The sequence below is a fragment of the Narcine bancroftii genome, chromosome 3 (genome assembly GCF_036971445.1).
Source record: "Narcine bancroftii isolate sNarBan1 chromosome 3, sNarBan1.hap1, whole genome shotgun sequence".
NCBI classification, from domain to species: Eukaryota; Metazoa; Chordata; class Chondrichthyes; order Torpediniformes; family Narcinidae; genus Narcine; species Narcine bancroftii.
The window spans coordinates 30,045,077-30,068,660 of record NC_091471.1 but is presented as its reverse complement, the minus strand read 5'-3'; the positions used below and the strand labels follow the sequence as shown (position 1 = coordinate 30,068,660).

General features: G+C 39.6%; 1 protein-coding gene across 8 annotated transcripts in view; it reads left to right on the top strand.

The window, feature by feature from the left end:
* Positions 1–23,584, top strand: part of ctbp1 (C-terminal binding protein 1) — a 424,680-nt gene that overhangs the window by 62,162 nt on the left and 338,934 nt on the right. The window contains exon 3 of one of the 8 annotated variants that reach the window (XM_069923686.1): positions 21,361–21,427. The exons of the other annotated variants lie outside the window; for them this stretch is intronic. Coding sequence (XP_069779787.1) covers positions 21,361–21,427 — 67 coding nt within the window. The remainder of the gene's footprint in view (positions 1–21,360; positions 21,428–23,584) is intronic. 8 annotated transcript variants of the gene reach the window in all.

The window sequence follows — 23,584 nt, the reverse complement described above, 5'->3', positions numbered from 1 at the left end:
TTATGGAGCCTGTCACCTAAACCAACTAGCTGTAGTCTAAATTTAAAAAGAGTTAAATACTGACATCAGGTTGTTGTTCATTGACTAAAGTCCACATCCAACACCATCATAGCAGCTCAACATTTGAACAAACTAAAGGATTTAGAACTCCCTTTATCCATCTGCAAATAGATCCTTAACTTCCTCATTAGCAGACCTTAATCAGTGGATACGCACTAACCATCAACACAGATATCCAAGGCTGAGTGCTACGGCCCCTGCTCTATTCGACGTACACTCATAACTGCGTAGCCAAGTTCGGCTCCAACGCAATGTACAGTATTGTCCAAAGTGGTCAAGACTGGGTATATTTCGGATAAACAATATTTTCTGACAACTGGTCATTTTCTAAAAACAGCCCAGTAGCAACAGCAAATCACTTGTAACAGGGTTTAAACAACAACAAACAACAAGGGAAGGCTTTTGAAAGCATGAAATAATGTTTCATTCTCACCCAAAAAAACAACCTGAACAAAATAAGATAAACCCAACACCAAAAACTCAAATTCTATTCAGAGCTTTTCCAAAATTCCGATTTTGGAACATTGGAGTTGTACAGTGTATGTTCGCTGACGACACCACCATTTTTGGCTGAATAACTGGAAAAGATGAGACGCAATGCAGGATGGAGATCGAGAACCTGGTTGAGTGATGCCAGAATCTTACTCTCAATGTCACCAAGATCAAGGAGCTGATTGTTGATTTTAGGAAGGGGAGGCCGAGCGAGCGATCACACACCTGTCTGCATTAATGCGATACAGGTGGAAAGAGTTAACATCTTCAAGTTCCTGTAAGTCTATATTTCCTGGAGCTAGCTGATCAAGGCAACCATGAAGAAGGCCTCTACCTTCAAACTTTACAGGTACACTGCGGAAAGTATACTGACTGGTGGCATCACAGCCTTGTTTATTAATTCAAATGGCCAGGAACACAGAGGTCTGCAGAAGGTAGCCAAGTCCATCACAGGCTCTGACTTCCCATCCACTATAGGCATGTAAGTGAGACGCTGTCTCAGGAAGGCAACAAGCTTCATAAAGGGCTCCCATCACCCTGGTCACAACCTCTTCACATTCAGGATAAAGTTCTGAAGTCCAGCACCTTTAGGTTCAGGAACTGTTTCTTTCCTTTTTTAAAAATCAACTTTATTTATTTGAAAAATCATTAGTAATAATACAGCATACATTCCGTAAAGACACTTTTATACAAGTATATATAAAAAAAAAAGTAAGAAAAAAAGAAAAATGAAACATTAAAAAAATTAAAATCCCCACCACCCTCCCACCCCATCAGCCAGCTCTCTTAAGGAAAGCCAAAAACATATGAACAGAAACTAAGAATATATAATAAATCAAAGTCCATCTAAATGCATATATTCCAAATATGGTAACTACAGGAACTGTTTCTTTCCAAAGGATATCAGGCTCTTCAACCTCCCCCTGGGAAACTGATACTAAATTGCTCAGACATCACAATTTCATGACTTGTTCATGAAAATATATTCTGATTCCGAAGAGGTCTGTCTGCTCTATTTCAACACTGTCTTTTGCTTCTTGCACGATGGTAACTGAAAATATTATCTACCTATCTTTTCCATTTATTATCACTTTTAAATGTAATTTAATGAATAATCTTGCAGTTTTTTAAAATGAAGTACCATTTTGACAGCAGCAAGTAAGAATGTTTGTCCATGTGACCGTTGTTTATGTGTACATATTACAACAAACTCATTAATATTGTCATGAATGATCTGGATGAGAAATTGTGGACAGTGCAAATTTTCTGGAGAACCTCAGCAGGTCAGTGTCATGTTGCAGATAAATTGGTTGTACCTGAATTATTATGTGCAGTTCTGGTCACCAGACTACAGGAAGGATCTGATTAAGATAGAGAGGGGGGGGCGTGGCAAGATGGCGTAGAGTCTAGACGTGCAATCGCGACCTCTTTGGCCAGACTTTTAAGTACCTGTTTTTTAACTCTTTGTTTTCAAGTTTACACTTTTTAAATTTTAGTTTAAAGTATCAAGGAATTATTATGGCCACTAATGGTAAAAAGATTAAACCTCAAGTGCATAAGAAGTTACATTTTCGAAGTGCTGAAGATTTGGGGCCTAGACGACTTGATACAGCCTCAGGCTTAATCTCTTCAGTGTCTAAACCTCAAAGACTGCCTTTGGGAGTTGAAAAAAAAATCTATTACTCACCAAGTGAAGGATGGCACTGGAATTACTCATTCTCTGGAAGAAGGTGCGTGTTCCCAAGAAGTGGACCCTGATTTGGGAAGCCTTTTGATTTCAACAGAGGGAGCACACAGGAAGACGACTCCATTGTTGGAAATGCATCAGGAAGCACCTCAATCTGAAGAAATTGCTTTTCTTCATGATTTCATGAAAAAGCAACGAGATGTGGGGGGAGACCAGCGGCAACTCCTTGAGGAAGTCACTGGGAGTCCAGACTCACAGTAAAACTTTTAAAATGCCTTCTGTTGAGTTGCAGCAGGAGCTGCAGTTACCTTGTTCTGTCACGACATCAGAGAGAGCAGGGCTGAGCTTTTCTGACCAACAGTGTATGCAATTAAATGATATTGTTCAAGCTGTTATTAAACCTTTGACATCTCAAATGAATGAAATGGCTCAAATGAATGCTGGTATAAGTTCAGAATGAAATATGGTTAAGACACATGTGGGTGCATCTTCTGAAGAATTTTTTAAAATTCAGAATGCCTTTTTGGACTGTAAACAACAAGTGGCTTCTAACACAGAAAAAGTGCTGAAGGTTGAAAAATCAGTCATAGAATTGGGAGAATGCGAGAAGGAGCTAGAGAGGAAAATAGACTACTTGGAGAATCAAAGCAGAAGGAATAATGTGAAAATTGTTGGTTTGCCAGAAGGTATAGAAGACAAGATCCTCTTCGTTTCTTTAAAGACTGGATCCCGCAAGTATTAGGGCAAGATTTTTTTTCTGGGGGATTGGTACTGGAAAGAGCCTATAGAGCTCTAAGAAGAACACCCTCAGCTGGTCAACCTCCAAGACCGGTAATAATTCGATGTTTGAATTATTTGGACAGAGAAGCAATACTTCGACTGACAGTGCAAAATGCGAGACAACGACAAACTCTGTTATTGATTCAGAATAGCAGAGTTTTTTTTTATCCTGATTTGAGTCAAGAGGTCATTCAACATTGATGTTGATTTAATCCAGTTAAAGAAGTTTTGTGGCGTAAGGGTTATAAGTCTACTTTTCGCTACCCTGCAATGTTGAAGGTGTTTTATGGAGACTATTAATTTCGTTTTTTTGAGAATGATCGTGAAGCAATGATTTTTGCTGATTCATTGCCAGATATAAGAGGACAAAGACGTAGTCCACCATTATCTCCTAAAGAAAAATCTGGTTGTTCTGGAAATGGAAGAAATGGCAAAAATGGGAAAAAGGGGAATGGAAAGAGTCCAACTTCTTCTGAAATGGGATCTTCAAGATTGGAATCTCTTGGATGAAAAGAAGAATTTTTTTTACTCTTTTTTTTGTTATTATGATATTTTGATGTTATTGATTGTTTGGCTGGGGAGGGAGAGATTTGCTCTAAGTTCTTTACTAGTCATCAGCCACTGGTGGGTAACCCACACCCAATTTTTGCTTAGGGGATTACTACCTTTTGGTAGTTTTTTGGCAGGGGGGGGGTTTCTTTATTTTTTTTATTTTCATTTTAGTTAATTTTTAATTTGTGATTTTTTTTCCTATTGGAGGGCCTATATACGTTGATTTGAGTTTTCATATAAAGATACTATTGGTATTTAGTAATAATAGTAGGTATGTCAAAGTTGAGGTTTGCTACTTTTAATGTTCGAGGATTAAATAGTCCGATTAAGCGTAAGCGAGTTTTGGCATATATTAAGAAAATGAAAATTGATGTTGCTTTTTTTACAAGAAACACATTTGAATGTAAAGGAAAGTATGAAATTAAAAAGGGACTGGGTTGGGCATGTATATTCTTCCTCATTTAATTCTAGAGCTAACAATCTTGAGACATAAAAATTTAGCTTTTGAATTACAATCAATGGAGGAAAAGGCAGGATGTTTTCTTAAATTGAATTGTAAGATTTTTAGTGAATTTTAGACTTTACTTAATATTTATGCCCCAAATGTAGATGATGAAATATTTATTTCAGATGCATTTTTATGTTTGGGTCAGGCTAATGATAATATTTTAGTTGGTGGTGATTTTAATTGTGTTTTGAAACCTTTATTAGATAAATCTCTGAAGAAAGTTAAGAAATGTAAGATGGCAGTTCAGGTTCAAGCGTTGATGAAAGATCTTAATTTAGTAGATATTTGGAGATGTCTTAATCTGACAGAGAAAGATTTCTCCTTTTATTCATCTAGACATGAATCGTTTTCAAGGATTGACTTCTTTTTAGTATCGGCACATTTACAAGGGAAAATACAACAAGCGGAATATAAAAATAGGGTGCTTTCAGATAATTCTTTGTTATATTTTACATATGCAACTTCTGAAAAAATCCAAATGGCCTATCGTTGGAGGTTTAATACAATGTTGTTAAAAAATATGGAATTTATTGATTTTAAAAAAAACAAATTAATTTTTTTTAAACAAAATTCTAATTCTGTTCAAAGTAAGTTTGTATTATGGGATGCTATGAAAGCCTATTTGAGAGGACAAATAATTAGTTATACTTCTAAAATAAAGAAGAATCGATTAAATCAGAGTTTTGAATTAGAGAAACAGATTGATGAGTTTGAAAAGGAATTTCAGAAAGATGCTACAGAAGATCAGAAAATAGAATTATCTAGGTTGAAATTGGAATATAATACTTTTCAATCTTATCAATTTGAATGTGTGATTAATAGGACTAAGCAAAGGTATTATGAATGGGGAGAGAAAGCACATAAGGTACTGGCGTGGCAATTAAAGAAAGAACAGATTTTGAGGACTATTAATGCTGTTAGTCGGAATTCCCTTATTACTTATAAACCTCATGAGATTAATGATGAATTTTACTCATTTTATAAAAAGTTATATACATCTGAAGGAGAACAAGAAACTGGATCGATTGATCTTTTTTTATCACAGTTGAATTTACCGATATTAGAGGATGCAGATATACAGGAGTTAGAAGAACCATTTACTGATTCAGAAATTAAAATGGCTATGATGGAAATGCCGAACGGTAAATTGCCTGGTGATGATGGATTTTCGGTTGAATTTTATAAAATTTTTTATGATGATTTATCTACAGTGTTTGGGGATGTATTACATCAAGTTGGAGAACATTATGAATTACCTGAGTCTTGTTCTAGTGCTTTAATTACAATAATTCCAAAAAAAGATAGAGATCCTTTGAAGGTATCTTCATATAGACCAATTTCGTTGTTATATGTAGATTATAAAATAATAGCTAAAATATTAGTGAATAGATTGGCTAAATGTTTACCTAATTTGATTCATATGGATCAAACAGGTTTTATAAAGAATAGATATGCTTCAGATAACATTTTGCGCATGATTCAAGGCTGATACTCAGGTAGATGGTGTGGTGAAGAAGGCATTTGGAATGTTGGCCTTCATAAATCGGAGTATTGAATTCAAGAGTAGGGAGGTTATGATGAAATTGTACAAGGCATTGGTGAGGCCAAATTTAGAGTATTGTGTACAGTTTTGGTCACCAAATTATAGGAAAAATATAAACAAAATAGAGAGAGTGCAGAGAAAGTTCACGAGAATGTTGACAGGATTTCAAGGTTTGAGTTACAGGGAAAAGTTGTGCAGACTGGGGCTTTTTTCTCTGGAGCGTAGAAGATTGGGAGGGGACTTGATAGAGGTGTTTAAGATTTTAAAAGGGACAGACAGAGTAAACGTGGATGGGCTTTTTCAATTAAGAGTGGGGGAGATTCAAACTAGAGGGCATGGTTTAAGATTGAAAGGGGAAAATTATAAGGGGAACATGAGGGGAAATTTCTTTACGCAAAGGGTGGTGGCGGTGTGGAATGAGCTTCCAACAGGCGTGGTCGAGGCAGGATCATTGGTTACATTTAAGGAAAGACTAGATAGTTACATGGATAGGAGAGGACTAGAGGGGTATGGACCGAGTGCTGGTCAGTGGGACAAGGAGGGTGGGGATTTGTTACAGCATGGACTAGTAGGGCCGAACTGGCCTGTTCTATGCTGTAAGTGGTTATATGGTTATATGGTAATATTAGTTTGATTAATAGATTTCGACAATCTTTAGATCATCCGATGGTGATATCTCTAGATGCAGAAAAGGCATTTGATAGAGTTGAATGGAACTTTTTGTTTAAAGTTTTGGAGAAATTCAAGTTTGGTCCTTTTTTTATTGGTTGGATTAGGACTCTATATAGTAAACCGGTAGCTAGAGTATTGGCGAATTGTTTGATTTCGGAATCCTTTAAGCTATCTCAATTAACTCGTCAAGGTTGTCCTTTATCACCGGCTTTGTTTGCGTTAGTGATTGAACCTTTAGCACAAATGATAAGACAGAATACACAGATACAAGGTATGAAAGTTTTAGACGAGGAGTATAAAATTAATTTATCTGCTGATGATGTATTGGTGTACTTGACAAATCCAGCTCAATCACTTTTGCATTTGAAGGAGTGTTTGATGCAATATGGATTTCTTTTTGGATATAAAGTTAATTGGGAAAAAAGTGAAATATTACCGGTAAGTGAAGGAGATTATTCAGTTTATAAGAATATTATTAATTTGAAATGGACTGATCGAATTAAATATTTGGATATAATTTTGAATGTTAATTATCATTCTTTATATAAATTAAATTATGTTCCGTTAATGAAAAAAATTAAAACCTATTTGATCAAATGGAAAGATTTACCTATTAATTTCATGGGTAGGATAAATACAATTAAGCTGAATATCTTTCCGCATATATAATATTTGTTTTAATCTATTCCGTATTTACTTGGTAATATTTTTTTTCGAGATTTGAATAAAATGGTTAGCGAGTTTTTATGGAGAGGTAAATTTTCGAGAGTAGCTTTGAATAAATTAAATTGGAAATATTAGTTAGGGGGATTACGTTTACCACATTTTCAAAATTATTATGAAGCAGCCCAACTTAAATTTATTAGTTCATTGATTGATTTGGTACGGCCTCCTAGTTGGGCCAAAATTGTGATGGCAAATATTTCTGAATTTGAAATACATCAATTTTTGTTCAGATGGAATATAAATTTGTTAAAACAATATAATGTGCCTATACTAAAACATTTAATGAAGTTATGGATAAAGAAAAATAAAATGACAGGCTCTAGGGGTAAATTATTGGCTTGACTCCGTTGTATAATAATAAACTTATTCCTTTTTCAATACATAATCAAAGTTTATTGCGTTGGAGATTTAAAGGTGTGAAAAATTTGGGAGATTGTTTTAAAGAGGGTAAATTTTTATCTTTTAATCAGATGAGGGAAGGTTTTGGTATTGATAAGAATTCTTTGTTTCTATATTATCAAATTCGATCTTTGGTAAAATGTATATTTGGTAGAGATATGATTTTACCTGAAATGACTAAATTTGAGACTTTTCTTATGAAGGTACCAGAGAAGGGTTATATTTCATCTATGTATCAAATATTACAAGATGGTATGGATAAAAAGTGTTGGGATAGATCTAAAAGTAAATGGGAAGCGGATACTGGTTTTATTTTTTCCGAAGATGATTGGTTAGATATCTGTTATGATACTGTAACTAGATTGATAAATGCATGTTATGCAATGATTAACTATAATTTTTTACATCAATTATATTTAACACCTGAAAAATTTTAAAAGTATGGTTTTCATGAATCAGACTTGTATTTTAGATGTGGTGATACGGTTGGAACTTTTTTTCATGCTGTTTGGTCATGTATACATATACAATCTTTTTGAAAGAAAATTCAATCGTTTTTAGAATATCTGTATAAGATTAAAATAGTTTTAGATCCAACAGTATTTTTATTGGGTAGTTTGCAACCTTTGAAAGGCTTGGGATTAGATAAGTTTCACCTTGCTTTTGTATATTTAGGTTTATCTGTAGCAAAAAAATGTATTGCTAGTACGTGGAAAGATACAAATATGATTGATATTAATAGATGGCATAATGAGGTGAAATATTGTTTAATAATGGAAAAAATTACATATGTTTCACGTGATAATTATAATTTTTTTATTAATAAGTGGTCATTATATTCAGAATATTTACATTTATTTATATTGATTAGATCTTAATGTGTATATTTAATTTTTCTTTTTCTGTTTTCTTTCTTTATGGCTCTCCTTAGGAGAGTTGGCTAAAGGGGGGGGGGTTCTTTTCTTTTCTCTTTTTTTATATATATAAAAAGTAACATTCATGTTTATGGTTAATTGTTGTATATGTCATATATTATTTGTTTTTTGAATGAATAAATAAAGTTTAAAAAAAAGATAGAGAGGGTGCAGGAAAGATTCAAAAGGATGCTGCTGGGATTGGAGAGCTGGAGACACGAGGAGAGAGTGGTTCAGTTGAGACTGATTTCCGTGGATCAAAGGAAGCTGACGGGTGATCTTCTGAGGATTAATAAAATGACGAGGGCATGGATACAGTGAATGTTCACAGATTTTTTTTTACCAGGGTAGGGGAGTCTAAATCTAGAGAGCCAAGATGGAAGGTGTGAGGTGGATGGGGCAACCTTTCACAGAGAGAGTGGTGGGTATGTGGAATGAACTATCAGAGCAACTGGTGGAGGAGGGTACAATTGTCATACTTGAAATATATTTTGACAAGCTCTGGACAGCAAGGTTTGAAAGGCTATGGGCCTTGATTCCTTCGCTTCCTATTCCTCAAATCTGGAATAAGCTTCTTAGTTGAGATCACGATTGTTGTTCTTGCACCACACAACCAGATTCTTGATCTCCATCCTCTATTCCAACTAATCATTGACAATTATCTGGGCAACAGCAATAGTAACATCACTGATTTATAGATAGTATTGGAGTCAAACTTGTCTATGCAACTGTAGGTTCTGAGAGCCCATCTTCTCAGGACCAGGACATCACTGTAGGAGCTCCTCAGAACAATGCCCCACACCCAAAATCTCTGTTGCTTTAACAATAACCCTTTCTCCATCAAGGGACTGTGACAGATTATGTTATATTTTATATGGATATGTTTTAAGGAGATAAATTGTGGCAGGTGTTTTAGTGTAGGTCACATACAAACACTTCAGATCTCATTTAAAATGCCAGAGCTCTGCTCAAGCCAGACCGCCCAGGCGCCGGGTGACTTTGCAAAAACTTTGAAGAAAGGAGTTCACAAGTACATAGGAACATAGGAAGTAGGAACAGGAGTAGACCAAAAATGGCCCATCGAGCCTGCTCCGCCATTCAGTACGATCATGGCTGATCGAATTTATGACCTAACTCCACCTACCTGCCTTCTCTCCATATCCCCTAATTCCTCTAATCATGTAAAAATTGATCTAACCGAATTTTAAATATGTTTAATGAGGCAGCCTCAACCACTTCCCTGGTTAGAGAATTCCAAACATTCACTACTCTCTGGGAAAAACTATTTTTCCTCATCTCTGTCCTAAATCTACTCCCCCGAATCTTGAGACTGTGTCCTCTCGTTTTAGTTTCCCCTCAAAAAACCTTCCTACATCTATCCTATCCATGCCCTTCATAATCCTAATTGTTTCTATAAGATCTCCTCTCATTCTTCTGAACTCGAGCGAATACAATCCTAGACGATTTAATCTTTCATCATAAGTCAACCCCTTCATCCCAGGGATCAACCTAATAAACCTCCTCTGGACCGTCTCCAAAGCCAGTATATCCTTCCTCAAATATGGAGACCAGAACTGGACACAGTACTCCAGGTGCGGTCTCACCAGTACCTTATACAGTTGCAACATTACCTCCCTACTCCTGAATTCAATTCCTCTAGCGATGAAGGCCAACATTCCATTTGCCTTCTTAATAACCTGCTGCACCTGCAACCTAACGTTTTGCGATTCATGCACAAGCACTCCCAAGTCCCTCTGCACAACAGCATGCTGTAGTTTTTCACCCTTTAAATAATATTCAGCTCTTTTATTTTTCATGCCAAAGTGGATAACCTTACACTTACTAACATTGTACTCCATCTGTCAGAACTGTAATGGATTTTTGTTTTGGAAAGCAACGAACTCAGAAGGTTAAGTCAGGAGCCACAGTCTGTCTGAGTGCAGTTGGCTGTTCTAAGAGGGTCATGTGGTTTTCTCTGAGAGAGAGAGAGAGAGAGAGAGAGAGAGAGAGAGAGAGAGAGAATTCAGTTCTACAGTTCAGCAGCAGTAGCTGGGACTGGAACAGGACAAGCTGGCAAGCTTGTGGAAAACCCCATTTTGAAGACAGGTCGTGAGTAGTTAGTTCAGCCTGGACAAAGCCCTCGTGGTTCATACAAGTGAAGAGGAGTGGCTGCCTAATGTTTCACTTGAAATAAGGGAAACAAAAAGGTACTCTGTGGTGACCTGAAAGAAAGAACTTATCATCTGGAAAATCTTGAAGGGACAAGTTTCTTTTGCAAGACACTGAAATGGCTGATCCGAAGGAATAGGTTGTGGGTGTCCAATGAGCAACAAATGCCAACTCCTGCTCCTATTTCTTATGTTTTTATGATTAGAAGTTTTCCAGTCCTCATGAATCTTACCTGTCTCCAACAAAAATGCTAGAATTCTATCAGGGCCACATCAATCTCTTCTTTGCCTCTCATAGCAACCTGGGATAGATTTCTTGTGGCCCTGGAGATTTATCAACCCTTCTACTCCCATGTTATCAAATACTTCAATCTTAGACTCTTCACCCTGAGACCAGGGGAGGTTGAAACAAGAGGACACAAGTTGAGGGTAGGGGGTAAAATTTTAGGAGAAACATTAGAACAGGGGTTCTCAACCTTTTTGTTCCTCTGTACCCCTTGGGCATTTTTATTGGTTCCTGTCTACCTCTAAAAATTAAGGATAAAAAACAACATTGTGCAATCTGACTGCAGATTACAACACCATGTATTGTACAGTAGTGGTTATTCTCTCAGACCCAATGTACCCCCTGAAAAGTGCAAATGTACCCCAGGTTGGGAACCCCTGCATTAAAGGATGCTTCTTCACTCAGAGAGTGATGGCTGAATTGAATAATCTTCTGGAGGAAATGAAGTAGAGTCAATTCTTTAATTTAAGAGGAGGCTGGATATATACATGGATAAGATCGCCTCAAACCGTGCATCTTGGCGCCTCACAGTTCGGCGGGTAGCAACCTCCTTTGAAGAAGACCGCAGAGCCCACCTCACTGACAAAAGACAAAAGACAAAGGAGGAAAAACCCAACACCCAACCCCAACCCATCAATTTTCCCTTGCAACCGCTGCAACCGTGTCTGCCTGTCCCGCATCGGACTTGTCAGCCACCAACGAGCCTGCAGCTGACGTCCTGCAGCTAAATCTTCGTCCGCGAAGCCAAGCCAAAGAAGAAGAGGGTTATGGGCGGAGAATAGGCGGGGGGAGCTAGAGGAGTTGTTTGAGTGAACCAGCCTGGACCTGTGGGGCCGAGATGGCCTGTTTCTATGCCATAAACTGTTATATGGTTATATGGTTAATACCGACCTGCTTGACATTATAAATTATTTTTAAAAATTAAATTAAATTTAGATGTACAGCACAGTAACAGGCCCTTCCCGCAAGGAGCCAGTGCCACCCAAATACCTCAATTAAGCTACAACCCCTGTATGTTTTTAAAGGTTGGGAGGAAACTAGAGGAAACTGTGAGACCACACCTGGAGTATTGTGTGCAGTTTTGGTCACCTGATCTAAGGAAGGATGTTCTTGCAATGGAGGGAGTGCAGAGGTGATTCACCAGGCTGATACCTGGAATAGCAGGAATGACTTATGAGGAAAGATTGTGCAAATTGGGATTGTACTCGCTGGAGTTTAGAAGATTGAGAGGGGATCTCATAGAGACCTATAAAATTCTGGCAGGACTGGACAGAATGGATGCAGATGGGACGTTTCCAATGATGGGAAAATCCAGAACCCGGGGCCATGGTTTGAGGATAATAGGCAAACTATTTAGGACCGAGATGAGGAGGAATTTCTTGACCCAGAGGGTGGTGAATCTGTGGAATTCATTGCCACAGAGGGCAGTAGAGGCAGGTTCATTAAATATATTTAAGAAGGAATTAGATATATTTCTTCAGTATAAGGGTATTAAAGGTTACGGAGAGAAGGCGGGGACGAGGTACTGAACTTTAAGATCAGCCATGATCTCGTTGAATGGCGGAGCAGGCTCGAAGGGTCGAATGACCTACTCCTGCTCCTATCTTCTATGTTTCTATGTAAACATGGGATCACGACCAAACTCCTTATAGACAGTGGTGGATTAGAACTTGGGTCATTGATGCTGTCATAATGTTGCACTAACCATTATGCTAACCCTCCCACCCAAAACTACGTTCGCTTCCCAGAATTCATGATCTTCCATGTGAATACAGATGAAATATGTTCATTTAGGACATCACCAGCATCACCTGGCTCCCTACACAGAAATGTTCACTAACTTTTACTTCCTATGGATCCTACGTGACCTGCTGAGTTTGTCCAGCACTTTTGTGTATTGTTCCATATTACCTCTTTGGTCTCCAAGGAGACTCACCTTCTCCTTGACCATCTCCTGCTGCTGATGTTTTGGATTCTTTTTCATTTTATTTACCAGCAATATTTCATGGCCCCTTTGTGACATCCTAATTTCTTTCCCAAGGACTCTGCTACACCACCCAAATTCCTCAAGAAATTCCCTCTGCCCCCAGGTGCCTATGACCTCCATATGTTTTCATTTTAGTCCAGTCCTCAGGAATCTTTGTCATCCGAGGTTCCCTAATTTGCCATTTTTGTTCTCCACCCTTCATGGAACATATTCGCCTTGAACTCCTACTAATTGTTTTTTTAGAGACTTCCACTGATCAACATTTGTTTTACCCCCAATAATGATAATTTTTCCAAAGTGTTCCTCCACCAACATTTCCACCATCTGGCTATTAACAAACCTTTCTGATTGACAAACTTTTCTTGTCAAAACTGCAATTAATCCCATGCAGAGAACTCCAATCTTGTCTGAAATTGTATAGTTGAACTTTAGCATATTAATTAAAAAGTAAAAATGATTTTCAATAATAAGGTCATGTTTTAAAGATCAGGTTTCAGCAAGCCTGTTATTTTTAGTCCTGAGCCCTGTACAGACTTTTAAAGGTCAGTCAACAAATCAGCAGTTTTTATAGCAATTGTTAATGTGAAGATATAGAGCATAGAACAGTATAGCACAATACAGGCTCTTTGGCCCACAATGTTGTGCCAACCTGCTTCCCACATAACCCTCCATTTTGAATTCTTCAATATGCTTGTCTTGTAGTGTCTTGAATTTCCCCAATGTACCTGACTCCACCATTGACCCAGGTAGTGCATTCCTTGCATCAACCACTCTCTGGATAAAAAAAAATCTCTTTTGAACTTTCTACCCATTACCTTAAAGCAATGACGTCTTGTATTGAGCAGTGGTGTCCAGGGAAGGAGGCGTTGGCTGTCCACTCGATCTATTTTCTTAATATCTGTCTACCTCTATCATGTCTCCTCTCATCCTCCTTCTCTCCAAAGAGTAAAGCCCTAGCTCCCTTCATCTCTGCTCATAATGCATACTCTTTAAACTAAGTATCATCCTGGTAAATCTCCTCTGCACCCTTTCCATTGCTTCCACGTCTTTCCTATAATGAGGCAACCAGTACTCCAAGTGTGGTCTACCCAGAGTTTTGTAGAGCTGCATCATTACCTTTCAGCCCTTAAATGCAATTTCTTGACTTATGAAAGCTAACACCCCATGAGCTTTCTTAACTACCCTGCCTACCTATGAGGCTACTTTCAGGGATCTGTGGACATGGACCCCCAGATCCCTCTGCTCTTCCACACTACCAAGAATCCTGCCATTAACTTTGAACTCTACCTTGAAGTTTGTCCTTCCAAAGTGTACCACCTCATACTTCTCTAGATTAAACTCCATCTGCCACTTCTTAGCTCAGCTCTGCATCCTATGCCCCTCTACAATCTTCTAAAATCCTCCACAGTATCCACAACACCACCAACCTTTATGTCATCTGCAACTTGGCAACCCACCCTTCTACTGGCTCGTCCAAGTCATTCATAAATATCATGAAAAGCAGAGATTCCAGAACCAATTTCTGTGGGATACCACTTGTCACAACCCTCCAATTCTGAATAAGCCTACCATGTAGAAACTTGTCAAATGCCTCACTAAAATCCATGTAGATCACACCCACCGCACTACCCTCAGCAATATGTCTGGTCACCTCCTCAAAGAACTCTAACAGGCTTGTGAGACATGATCAACTCTTCACAAACCCATGCTGACTATCCCTGAACAAACCATGATTCTCTAAATAACTATAGATCCTATCTCTAAGAATCCTTTCCAACAACTTGCCCACCACAGATGTAAGGCTCACTGGTCTTTACTTAACTAGACTTTCCCTACTACCTTTTATGAACAAGGGGACAGCATTTGCCACCATCCAATCCTCCAGTACCATTCTCGTGGATAACAAGGACACAAAGATCCTAGCCAGACACTCAGCAATCTCCTTTCTTGCCTCATGGAGCAGTCTGGGGAATATTCCATCAGGACCCGGGGACATATCCATCCTAATGCATTTTAACTGCTCCAGCACATTCTCTCTCTTAATATAAACATGCCCTAGAACATTAATCCTACCCATAGAAACATAGAAACAAAGAAGATAGGAGCAGGAGTAGGTCATTCGACCCTTCGAGCCTGCTCCGCCATTCAACGAGATCATGGCTGATCTTAAAGTTCAGTACCCCGTCCCCACCTTCTCTCCGTAACCTTTAATACCCTTATACCGAAGAAATAGATCTAATTCCCTCTTAAATATATTTAATGAACCTGCCTCTACTGCCCTCTGTGGCAATGAATTCCACAGTTTCACCACCCTCTGGGTAAAGAAATTCCTCCTCATCTCGGTCCTAAATGGTTTGCCTATTATCCTCAAACCATGGCCCCGGGTTCTGGATTTTCCCATCATTGGAAACATCCCATCTGCATCCATTCTGTCCAGTCCTGCCAGAATTTTATAGGTCTCTATGAGATCCCCTCTCAATCTTCTAAACTCCAGCGAGTACAATCCCAATTTGCGCAATCTTTCCTCATGAGTCATTCCTGCCATTCCAGGTATCAGCCTGGTGAATCGGCGCTGCACTCCCTTCATTGCAAGAACATCCTTCCTTAGATAAGGTGACCAAAACTGCACACAATACTCCAGGTGGGGTTTCACCAAGGCCCTGTACAGCTGCAGTAAGGTATCCTTGTTCCTAGACTCAAACCCTCTTGATATGAAGGCCAACATACCATTTGCCTTTTTAACCGCCTGCTGTACCTGCATGCTCGCCTTCAGAGACTGATGTTCAAGTACCCCTAGTTCTCCCTGCACTTCCCCATCTCTTAATCTATTGCCATTCAAATAGTAATCTGCCCTCCGGTTTGTATTACCAAAGTGGATAACCTCACATTTATCCACATTGTAGTGCATTTGCCATGTATCTGCCCAGTCCCTCAATTTATCCAAATCACCCTGGAGCTTCCTGACTCCCTCTTCCATGCACACAACCCCTCCTAGCTTAGTGTCATCTGCAAATTTGGAGATATTACATCCAATCCACTCATCCAGATCATTAATGTAAATTGTGAACAGCTGGGGTCCCAGTACAGATCCCTGTGGCACCCCACTGGTCACCGCCTGCCACTCAGAAAACGAACCATTTATCCAAACTCTCTGTCTTCTACCTGCCAGCCAATTCTCAATCCACATCAATACTTTGCCACCAATCCCATGAGCCTTGATTTTGGAAGCCAGTCATTTATGCAGGACCTTATCGAAGGCTTTTTGGAAGTCCAGGTACACCACATCCACTGGCTCTCCCCCATCTATTTTACCTGTCACCATCTCAAAGAATTCCAATAGATTTGTCAAGCACGATTTACCTTTTGTAAATCCATTTTGACTCCATCTGATCCCTTCTCTGCTAGTCATTTTATGCTCCGCTATTACATCCTTAATAATGGATTCCATCATTTTGCCCACTTCTGATGTAAGGCTCACCAGCTGATAATTCCCCGCTTTTTCTCTACCTCCCTTTTTAAATAGTGGGGTAACATTAGCTACCCTCCAATCCATGAATACTGATCCTGAGTCTATCGAGTTCTGGAAAATAATTCTTAAAGCATCTGCTATCTGAATGGCCACTTCCTGGAGTACCCAAGGATGTAGATTATCAGGCCCTTGGGATTTATCTGCCTTCAATCCCATCAATTTCCCCAAGACCATGTCCTTAGAGATACTGATTTCTTTCAGTTCCTCCCTTGCATTAGTCTCTATGTTTCCCAACATCCTTGGGAGGTTATTTGTATCCTCTCTTGTAAAAACAGAACTAAAGTAAGAATTTAATTGGTCTGCCATTTCCTTATTCCCCATTATATATTCCCCTGATTCCGACTGCAAGGGACCTACTCTGGATTTCACCAATCTTTTCCTCTTGACATATTTATAAAAGCTTTTGCAGTCGGTTTTTATATTTGCCGCAAGCTTACTTTCGTAATTTATTTTTGCTCTCTTGATTAATCCCTTTGTCCTCCTTTGGTGCATCTTGAACTGCTCCAAGTCTTCGGTTGCAGTACTTTTTTGGCCAATTGATATGCTGTCTCTTTGGACCCAATGCTGTCTCTAATTTCCCTTGTTATCCACGGTTGAGTCACCTTTTTTGGTTTATTTTTATGCCAAACCGGTATAAACGATTTTTGCAATTTCTCCATTAGATCTGTGAATGCTTTCCATTGTCTATCCACAGTCAACTCCCCCATAAACACCACCCAATCAATCTTACTCAACTCCCGTCTCATACCATAATAATTCCCTTTATTTAAATTCAGGACCTTAGTCTCGGTTTTAATTTCATCACTCTCCATGTCGAGTGAGAATTCGATCATATTGTGATCACTCCTACCCAAAGGGCCTCGTACAACAAGATTGCTGATTAGCCCCTTTTCATTGCATAATACCCAATCTAAAATGGCCTGCTGCCGAGTTGGTTCCTCGACATATTGGTCTAGATAACCGTCCCATAAACATTCAAGGAATTCCTCCTCCTCTGTATTTTTACCAATTTGACTAGTCCAATCTATATGCAAATTAAAGACTCCCATAACGACAGCTGTTCCCTTATTGCACGCTTTTCTAATTTCTCTTTTAATGCCTTCCCTCTATTTGGAGGCCTATATATCACCCCCATTAACGTTTTCCGCCCCTTGCTATTCCTCAGTTCTACCCATATAGATTCCGCATCTTCCGAGTTGATATCCTTTCTGTCAATCGTGTCGGTCCCTTCTCTCACCATCAATACTACCCCACTCCCTTTTCTTTCTTGCCGATCTCTCCTAAATATCGTATACCCTGGGATGTTCAGTTCCCAGGCTTGCCCACCCTGCAGCCATGTTTCTGTAATCCCAATCAAATCATATTTGTTTATCTCAATTTCCACAGCTAATTCATCTATGTTGTTCCGAATGCTTCTTGCATTAAGATATAAAGCCTTCAGATTTGCTTTTTTCACCTTCCTTGCTCTTTCTGATTTTTTACTTTCGCTGCCTAACCTAACTTTTCCTGTTTTAGCTTTTCTGTCCTTTGCCCTATCATACAGGTTCCCACCCCCCTGCCAAATTAGTTTAAACTGCACCCAATGGCTGTACCAAACCTAGCTGCCAAAATATTGACCCCTTTTGGGTTTAGGTGTAACCCATCCTTCTCGTAGAGGTCATGTCTTTCTCCAAAAGAGATCCCAATGATCTAAGAAGCCAAAACCCTGTCCTTTACACCAGCCCTTCAGCCACACATTCATTTTTCTTAACCTTCCATTTTTGTCCTCAGTTGCACTTGGCACAGGTAGCAAACCAGAGATCACCACCCTGGCCGTCCTATTTCTTAGTTTCTGTCCTAGCTCTCTGTAATCCTTTTTCAGTACTTCCTCCTGTTTATCTATGTCATTGGTACCCACATGTACCAAGACATCAGGCTGTTCGCCTTCCCCTTTTAGAATACCCTGGACCCGATTTGAGATATCCCGCACCCTTGCACCAGGGAGGCAGCATACCATGCGGGCATACCTATCTGGCTCACAGAATCTCCTTTCTGTATTTCTGACAATGGAGTCCCCAATGACCACTGCATTCCTCTTTACCTTTTGGTCCACCATGCCAAGCTCAGTGCCAGCGACCTGGTCACTGCTGCCAGCTTCTGTCAGGTCATCTCCCTCAACATCATCCAACAAAATATACCTGTTACTGAGAGGGATATTCACAGGTGTGCTCTCCATTTTCCTGGTATTTTTCTTCCCACCCCTGACAGTTACCCACTTACCTGACACATCTGGTCTTGGGGTAACTATGTCCCTGAAAGTTGAATTTATCAACTCCTCACTCTCCCTTACCAGCCGTAGGTCCTCAAGTTGCAGCTCCAGTTCCCCAACTCGGTCCTTAAGGAACTGCATCTCGGTGCACCATGTTGTCCTCACCGTCATCAAGGTCTCTCTCCTTGGTGAATACAGAAGAGAGGTATTCATTGAGGACTTCACTCACTTCCACAGCCTCCAGGCACATCTTCCCACCTTAATCTCTAATTGATCCTACTTTCACTCCTGTCATCCTTCTGTTCTTCACATAAATGAAGAATGCTTTGGGGTTTTCCTTAACCCTACTCGACAAGGCCTTCTTATGTTCCCTTCTTGCTCTCCTCAACCCCCTCTTAACCTCCTTTCTTGTTACCAGATATTTCTCAAGACCTATCTGATCCTTGCCGCCAAAATCTCGTGTATGCTGCCTTCTTCCACCTGACTAGGTTTTCCACCTCTCTTGTCAACCATGGTTTCTTCACCCTGCCATCCTTTCTCTGCCTCACCATGGTAAATTTATCCCTAACATCCTGCAAGAGATCCCACATCTTCATAGTACATTTCTCTGCAAAACTATCATCCCAATTCACACCTGCAAGTTCTAGCCTTATAGCCTCATAATTTGCCCTTCCCCAATTAAATATTTTTCTGTCCTCTCTGACTCTATTCTTGTCCATGACAATGTTAAATGGCAGGGAGCAGTGGTCACTGTTCCCCAAATGTTCACCCACTGTGACCTGACCCATTTCATTACCTAATACTAGATCTAATATGGTATTCCCAAGTCGGACTGTCAATGTACTGTGACAGGAATCTGTCCTGGACACACTTAACAAACTGCCCCATTTAAACATTTGGCACTCAGCAAGTGCCAATCAATATTAGAGAAGTTATAACAAACCTGTTATTTTTGCACCTTTTCAAAATATGCCTCCCCGTCTGCTTCTTGGTATTCCTGCTGTTACCAGGGGGCCTATAGAATACTCCTGTTAGAGTAACTCCTCCCTTCCTGTTCCTAACTTTCACCCAGACTGGCTCAAGAGAGGATTCTGCTGCATTATCCACTCTTTCTGCTTCTGTAATAATATCCCTCATCAGTAATGACTCCCCTCCCCTTCTCTCCGCCCTCTCTATCCCTATTAAAACACTGAAAATCCAGGAATATTCAGAATCCATTCCTGCTGTGGTGCCAGCCAAGCTTCTGTAATGGCCACTACATCACAGTCCCATGTATGTATCCAAGCTCTCACTTCATCACCCTTATTCCTGAGGCTTCTTGCAATCAAGTACCTGTACATGCACTTTAACCCTACTACCTTACTACTTTTATACCCTATATTCTGCTTCTCCTTCAAAGCCTCTCTAAATGATAGATCTCGCTTTACTCCATGCCCTTCTTCCACTGTCTTATCGCTCCGTCCTATCTCCCTTGCAAATTAGTTTAAACTTCTCCTGAATCACATGAGCAAATCTGCCCACAAGGATATTGCTCTCCCTCGAGTTCAAGTGTAAGCCATCCAATCTGCACAGGTCTCACTTTCCCCCCCAAAAAACCCCGTTTCCTGCACCAACTATTCAGCCATGTATTCATCTGCCATCTCCTCCAATTTGTACCGTCTCTATTATGTATTATTGGCAGCAATCCTGAGAATGCTACCCTTGAAGTCCTGTTCTTCAGCCTTGTGCCCACCTCCTTAAAATCATTCTTCAGGACCTCATCTCTCTTCCTACCTATATTGTTGGTAGCAACATGTACCATGACTCCTAACTGCTTTCCCTCTCACCGCAGAATGCTGTGGACCCAATCAGAGACATCCCATACCCTGGCACCCAGAAGGTAACATACCATGTGGGTGTCTTTTCCACTCCCACAGAATCTCCTATCTGCTCACTAACTATAGAGTCCCCTATGACTACAGCTCTCCTCTTCTCCATCCCACCTTTCAGCACCGCCTGCCCAGTCTCCGTGCCAGATGCCCTGCCACTGTGGTTCCCTCTTGGTAAGGAATTCCAACCCTCCCCCCCCCCCCCCCCCGTAACAGTATCCAGGACAGTATACTTATTATTCAGGGAATGCCTCTCCTTCACTTTCCCCTCACTGAGTGTCATCCAAATACCTGCTACTGGCAACCTAGGTGTGACTACCTCCCTGTGGCTCTGATCTATGACTGCTTCATTCTCCCTTATGAGCCGAAGGTTTTCCAGCTGCTGCTCCAGATTCATAACACGGTCTTCCAGTTTGTCCATCTGCATGCACCTGGCAGATTTGGCTCTCCAGGAGAGGGGAGTACCCCCAGGACTGCCACATCTCACATGAGAGGCATATCACTGTCTCAGAAGTCATTTTAAACACTCTAGCTACACCCTCACTTAGGAAGGAAAGAACATACCAAATATTCACCTCAGTCTCTGCTTGACTAAGCCTCGTGAGCCAAAGCCTCAACTCCCCACTCTCACTCGGGACCACTCACTCGATGGGCACTCCCACAATGACCCTGCTCCCAAGAAGGCCAAGAAAAACCAGTTTGATAACATCAGGCAGAAATATTTCATTTTGATGTAGAATGCTAACAGATTACATTCTTTATTTGAGTACCCCTGGTTGGCTGCAAATAAAGTTCAAAATAAAGCTGAGATTTTAAAATATGTGAAACCAAACTTTCTATTTTTTTTTAATCCTCTTGGAAGAGCCAAGATGTTAAATTCTCTTAATTAGATTTTGTGAGTGAAAAACTATGTTACACTATTTTGTGTTATTGATTCACAGAGTTAAGCTGCATGGAAGTTAATCTATTCGTGGACATGGCCTTGAACTACGTTGCCTATATATTTATGTACGTTTCCTACATTACCTATGCATAGTATAATTGTTATTAATTTTATTTGTACTTGTGGAGCTCATCTAACTATTTCTATCTTTGTTATCTCAGATTTCTTCCACACATCCAACTATGACTAATCTATACATCATCTGCAAACCTTTTTATCACCACCCCACTTTATATCTTACAAGGAAACCACCAGTGAATCCCACTGAGACCCACTTTCTGTGCACAAACATACCCATTGAAGGTTTTTGAAATCCTAACTGGCTTGATTTGAACTGCAGTTGAAGCTGAAATATTTGCAAGATTGTTTTTGATCATTATTGCTTTGTCCTTGACCTCAGAGCAAATTTCAGGCTGCAGTGTAGGTTGTGTTGGTGGTTTATACATCACAATCTAGTTCATTATTCTCCACCCCAAGGGATTGTCTTAGGAGCATGAAGATATACTCGTGTTATTAACAGAGACTTTAAACAATTAATTTGTTAGTTCGCCATCAAATCTTAAAATATGGGGCGGCACGGTTAGCTTAGTGATTAGCGCAATGCTGTTACAGTGCTCGTATCAGGGGTTCGAATCCAGCGCAGTCTGTAAGGAGTTTCTATATTCTCCCCATGTCTGCGTGGATTCCTCTGGGTGATCCAGTTTTTTCCCACTGTTTAAAACGTAGCAGGTTGTAAACGGACAGCAGGCGATCGTGGGCCAAAAGGTCTTGTTACCATGCTGTATGTCTCATTTTTTTAAATTGTGCAGAAGAACTAGAAATTTTTAAAATAATTTATTTAAGAATTTTAAAACCACATCTACAATTATCAATTGAATAAATTTAAAAAATAATACAAATGTAGTATATATATATATATATATATTCTTTGGCTTGGCTTCGCGGACGAAGATTTATGGAGGGGTATGTCCACGACTGCTGCAGGCTCGTTGGTGACTGACAAGTCCGATGCGGGACAGGCAGGCACGGTTGCAGCGGTTGCAAGGGAAAATTGGTTGGTTGGGGTTGGGTGTTGGGTTTTTCCTCCTTTGTCTTTTGTCAGTGAGGTGGGCTCTGCGGTCTTCTTCAAAGGAGGTTGCTGCCCGCCGAACTGTGAGGCACCAAGATGCATGGTTGGAGGCGAGATCAGCCCACTGGCGGTGGTCAATGTGGCTATATATAAAGTAACTTAATCCCTCCCTCCCTCCCCACCCTCCCAACCCTACATTAAAGAAAGAAAAAGAAAATAAGGAGAATGCCAAAAAACAAAAAAAAATCTTGTTACCCATAATACTGGAACTAAGGGATATCAGGGCGACGAGCTTTCTGGGAGTCCTTCAAATTTTCAAACCAACATGTTGTAAGTACGGGCTCCATATTTTCAAAAATAAATGATATTTATTACAAGTGATTTTCTCAAATGGAATTCAAGAACATAATTCAGCAGGCCACCTCTCCAATCCTAAATCCGGATGTGATTTCCAAGAAATGACAATGCACTTTCTAGAAACTGCAAAAGCTAACCGTAAAAATTCAGTTTTATGCATAGTTAATTTTAATCTAAGGTTAATCATTTTAATTTCACCCAACAAAAATAACATTGGATCTAGTGTTAAATATCTTTAATATTTTCTCCAATTTTTTTTAACCTCTAACGATAAAGGTTTTACTCTCGGTCACTCCCAAGTAGAATGAAAAAAATGAACCAATTTCTTTTTTTTGGAAATTTTTATTTAATTATTTGAATCATTACAGAAAAAAAATGAACCAATTTCTTGATCATATCTAAAACATAAGTCTGATAGTACTAAATTCAATTTCTTTAATTTTTGTGGAAAATATAGGGGCAGATAGAACCAGGAGGTGAGGGTGAAGGTGGATAGTTGCTGGACACTGATAACTTGGGACCACCTTGAGCCACCTTGAGGTAAAGGCAAACATTGAGGATCAAATTGCACTGATCAATTGAAGAAACTGGAATTTGAAGATCAAGTGATTAAAACTGGTTCAAAATTCATGGTCTACCAGCCAACCACAACTTCTATCATCCTATGTCCTTCTGAGACCCCAATCACCTATAACAGGCATTGTAAAATACCATCAATGCCGTCACTATAAAATCCTCCAAATTCATTAGAAGGTTAAATTAACCAATGTCAGTGGTCTCTCCTGGGTCAATATCC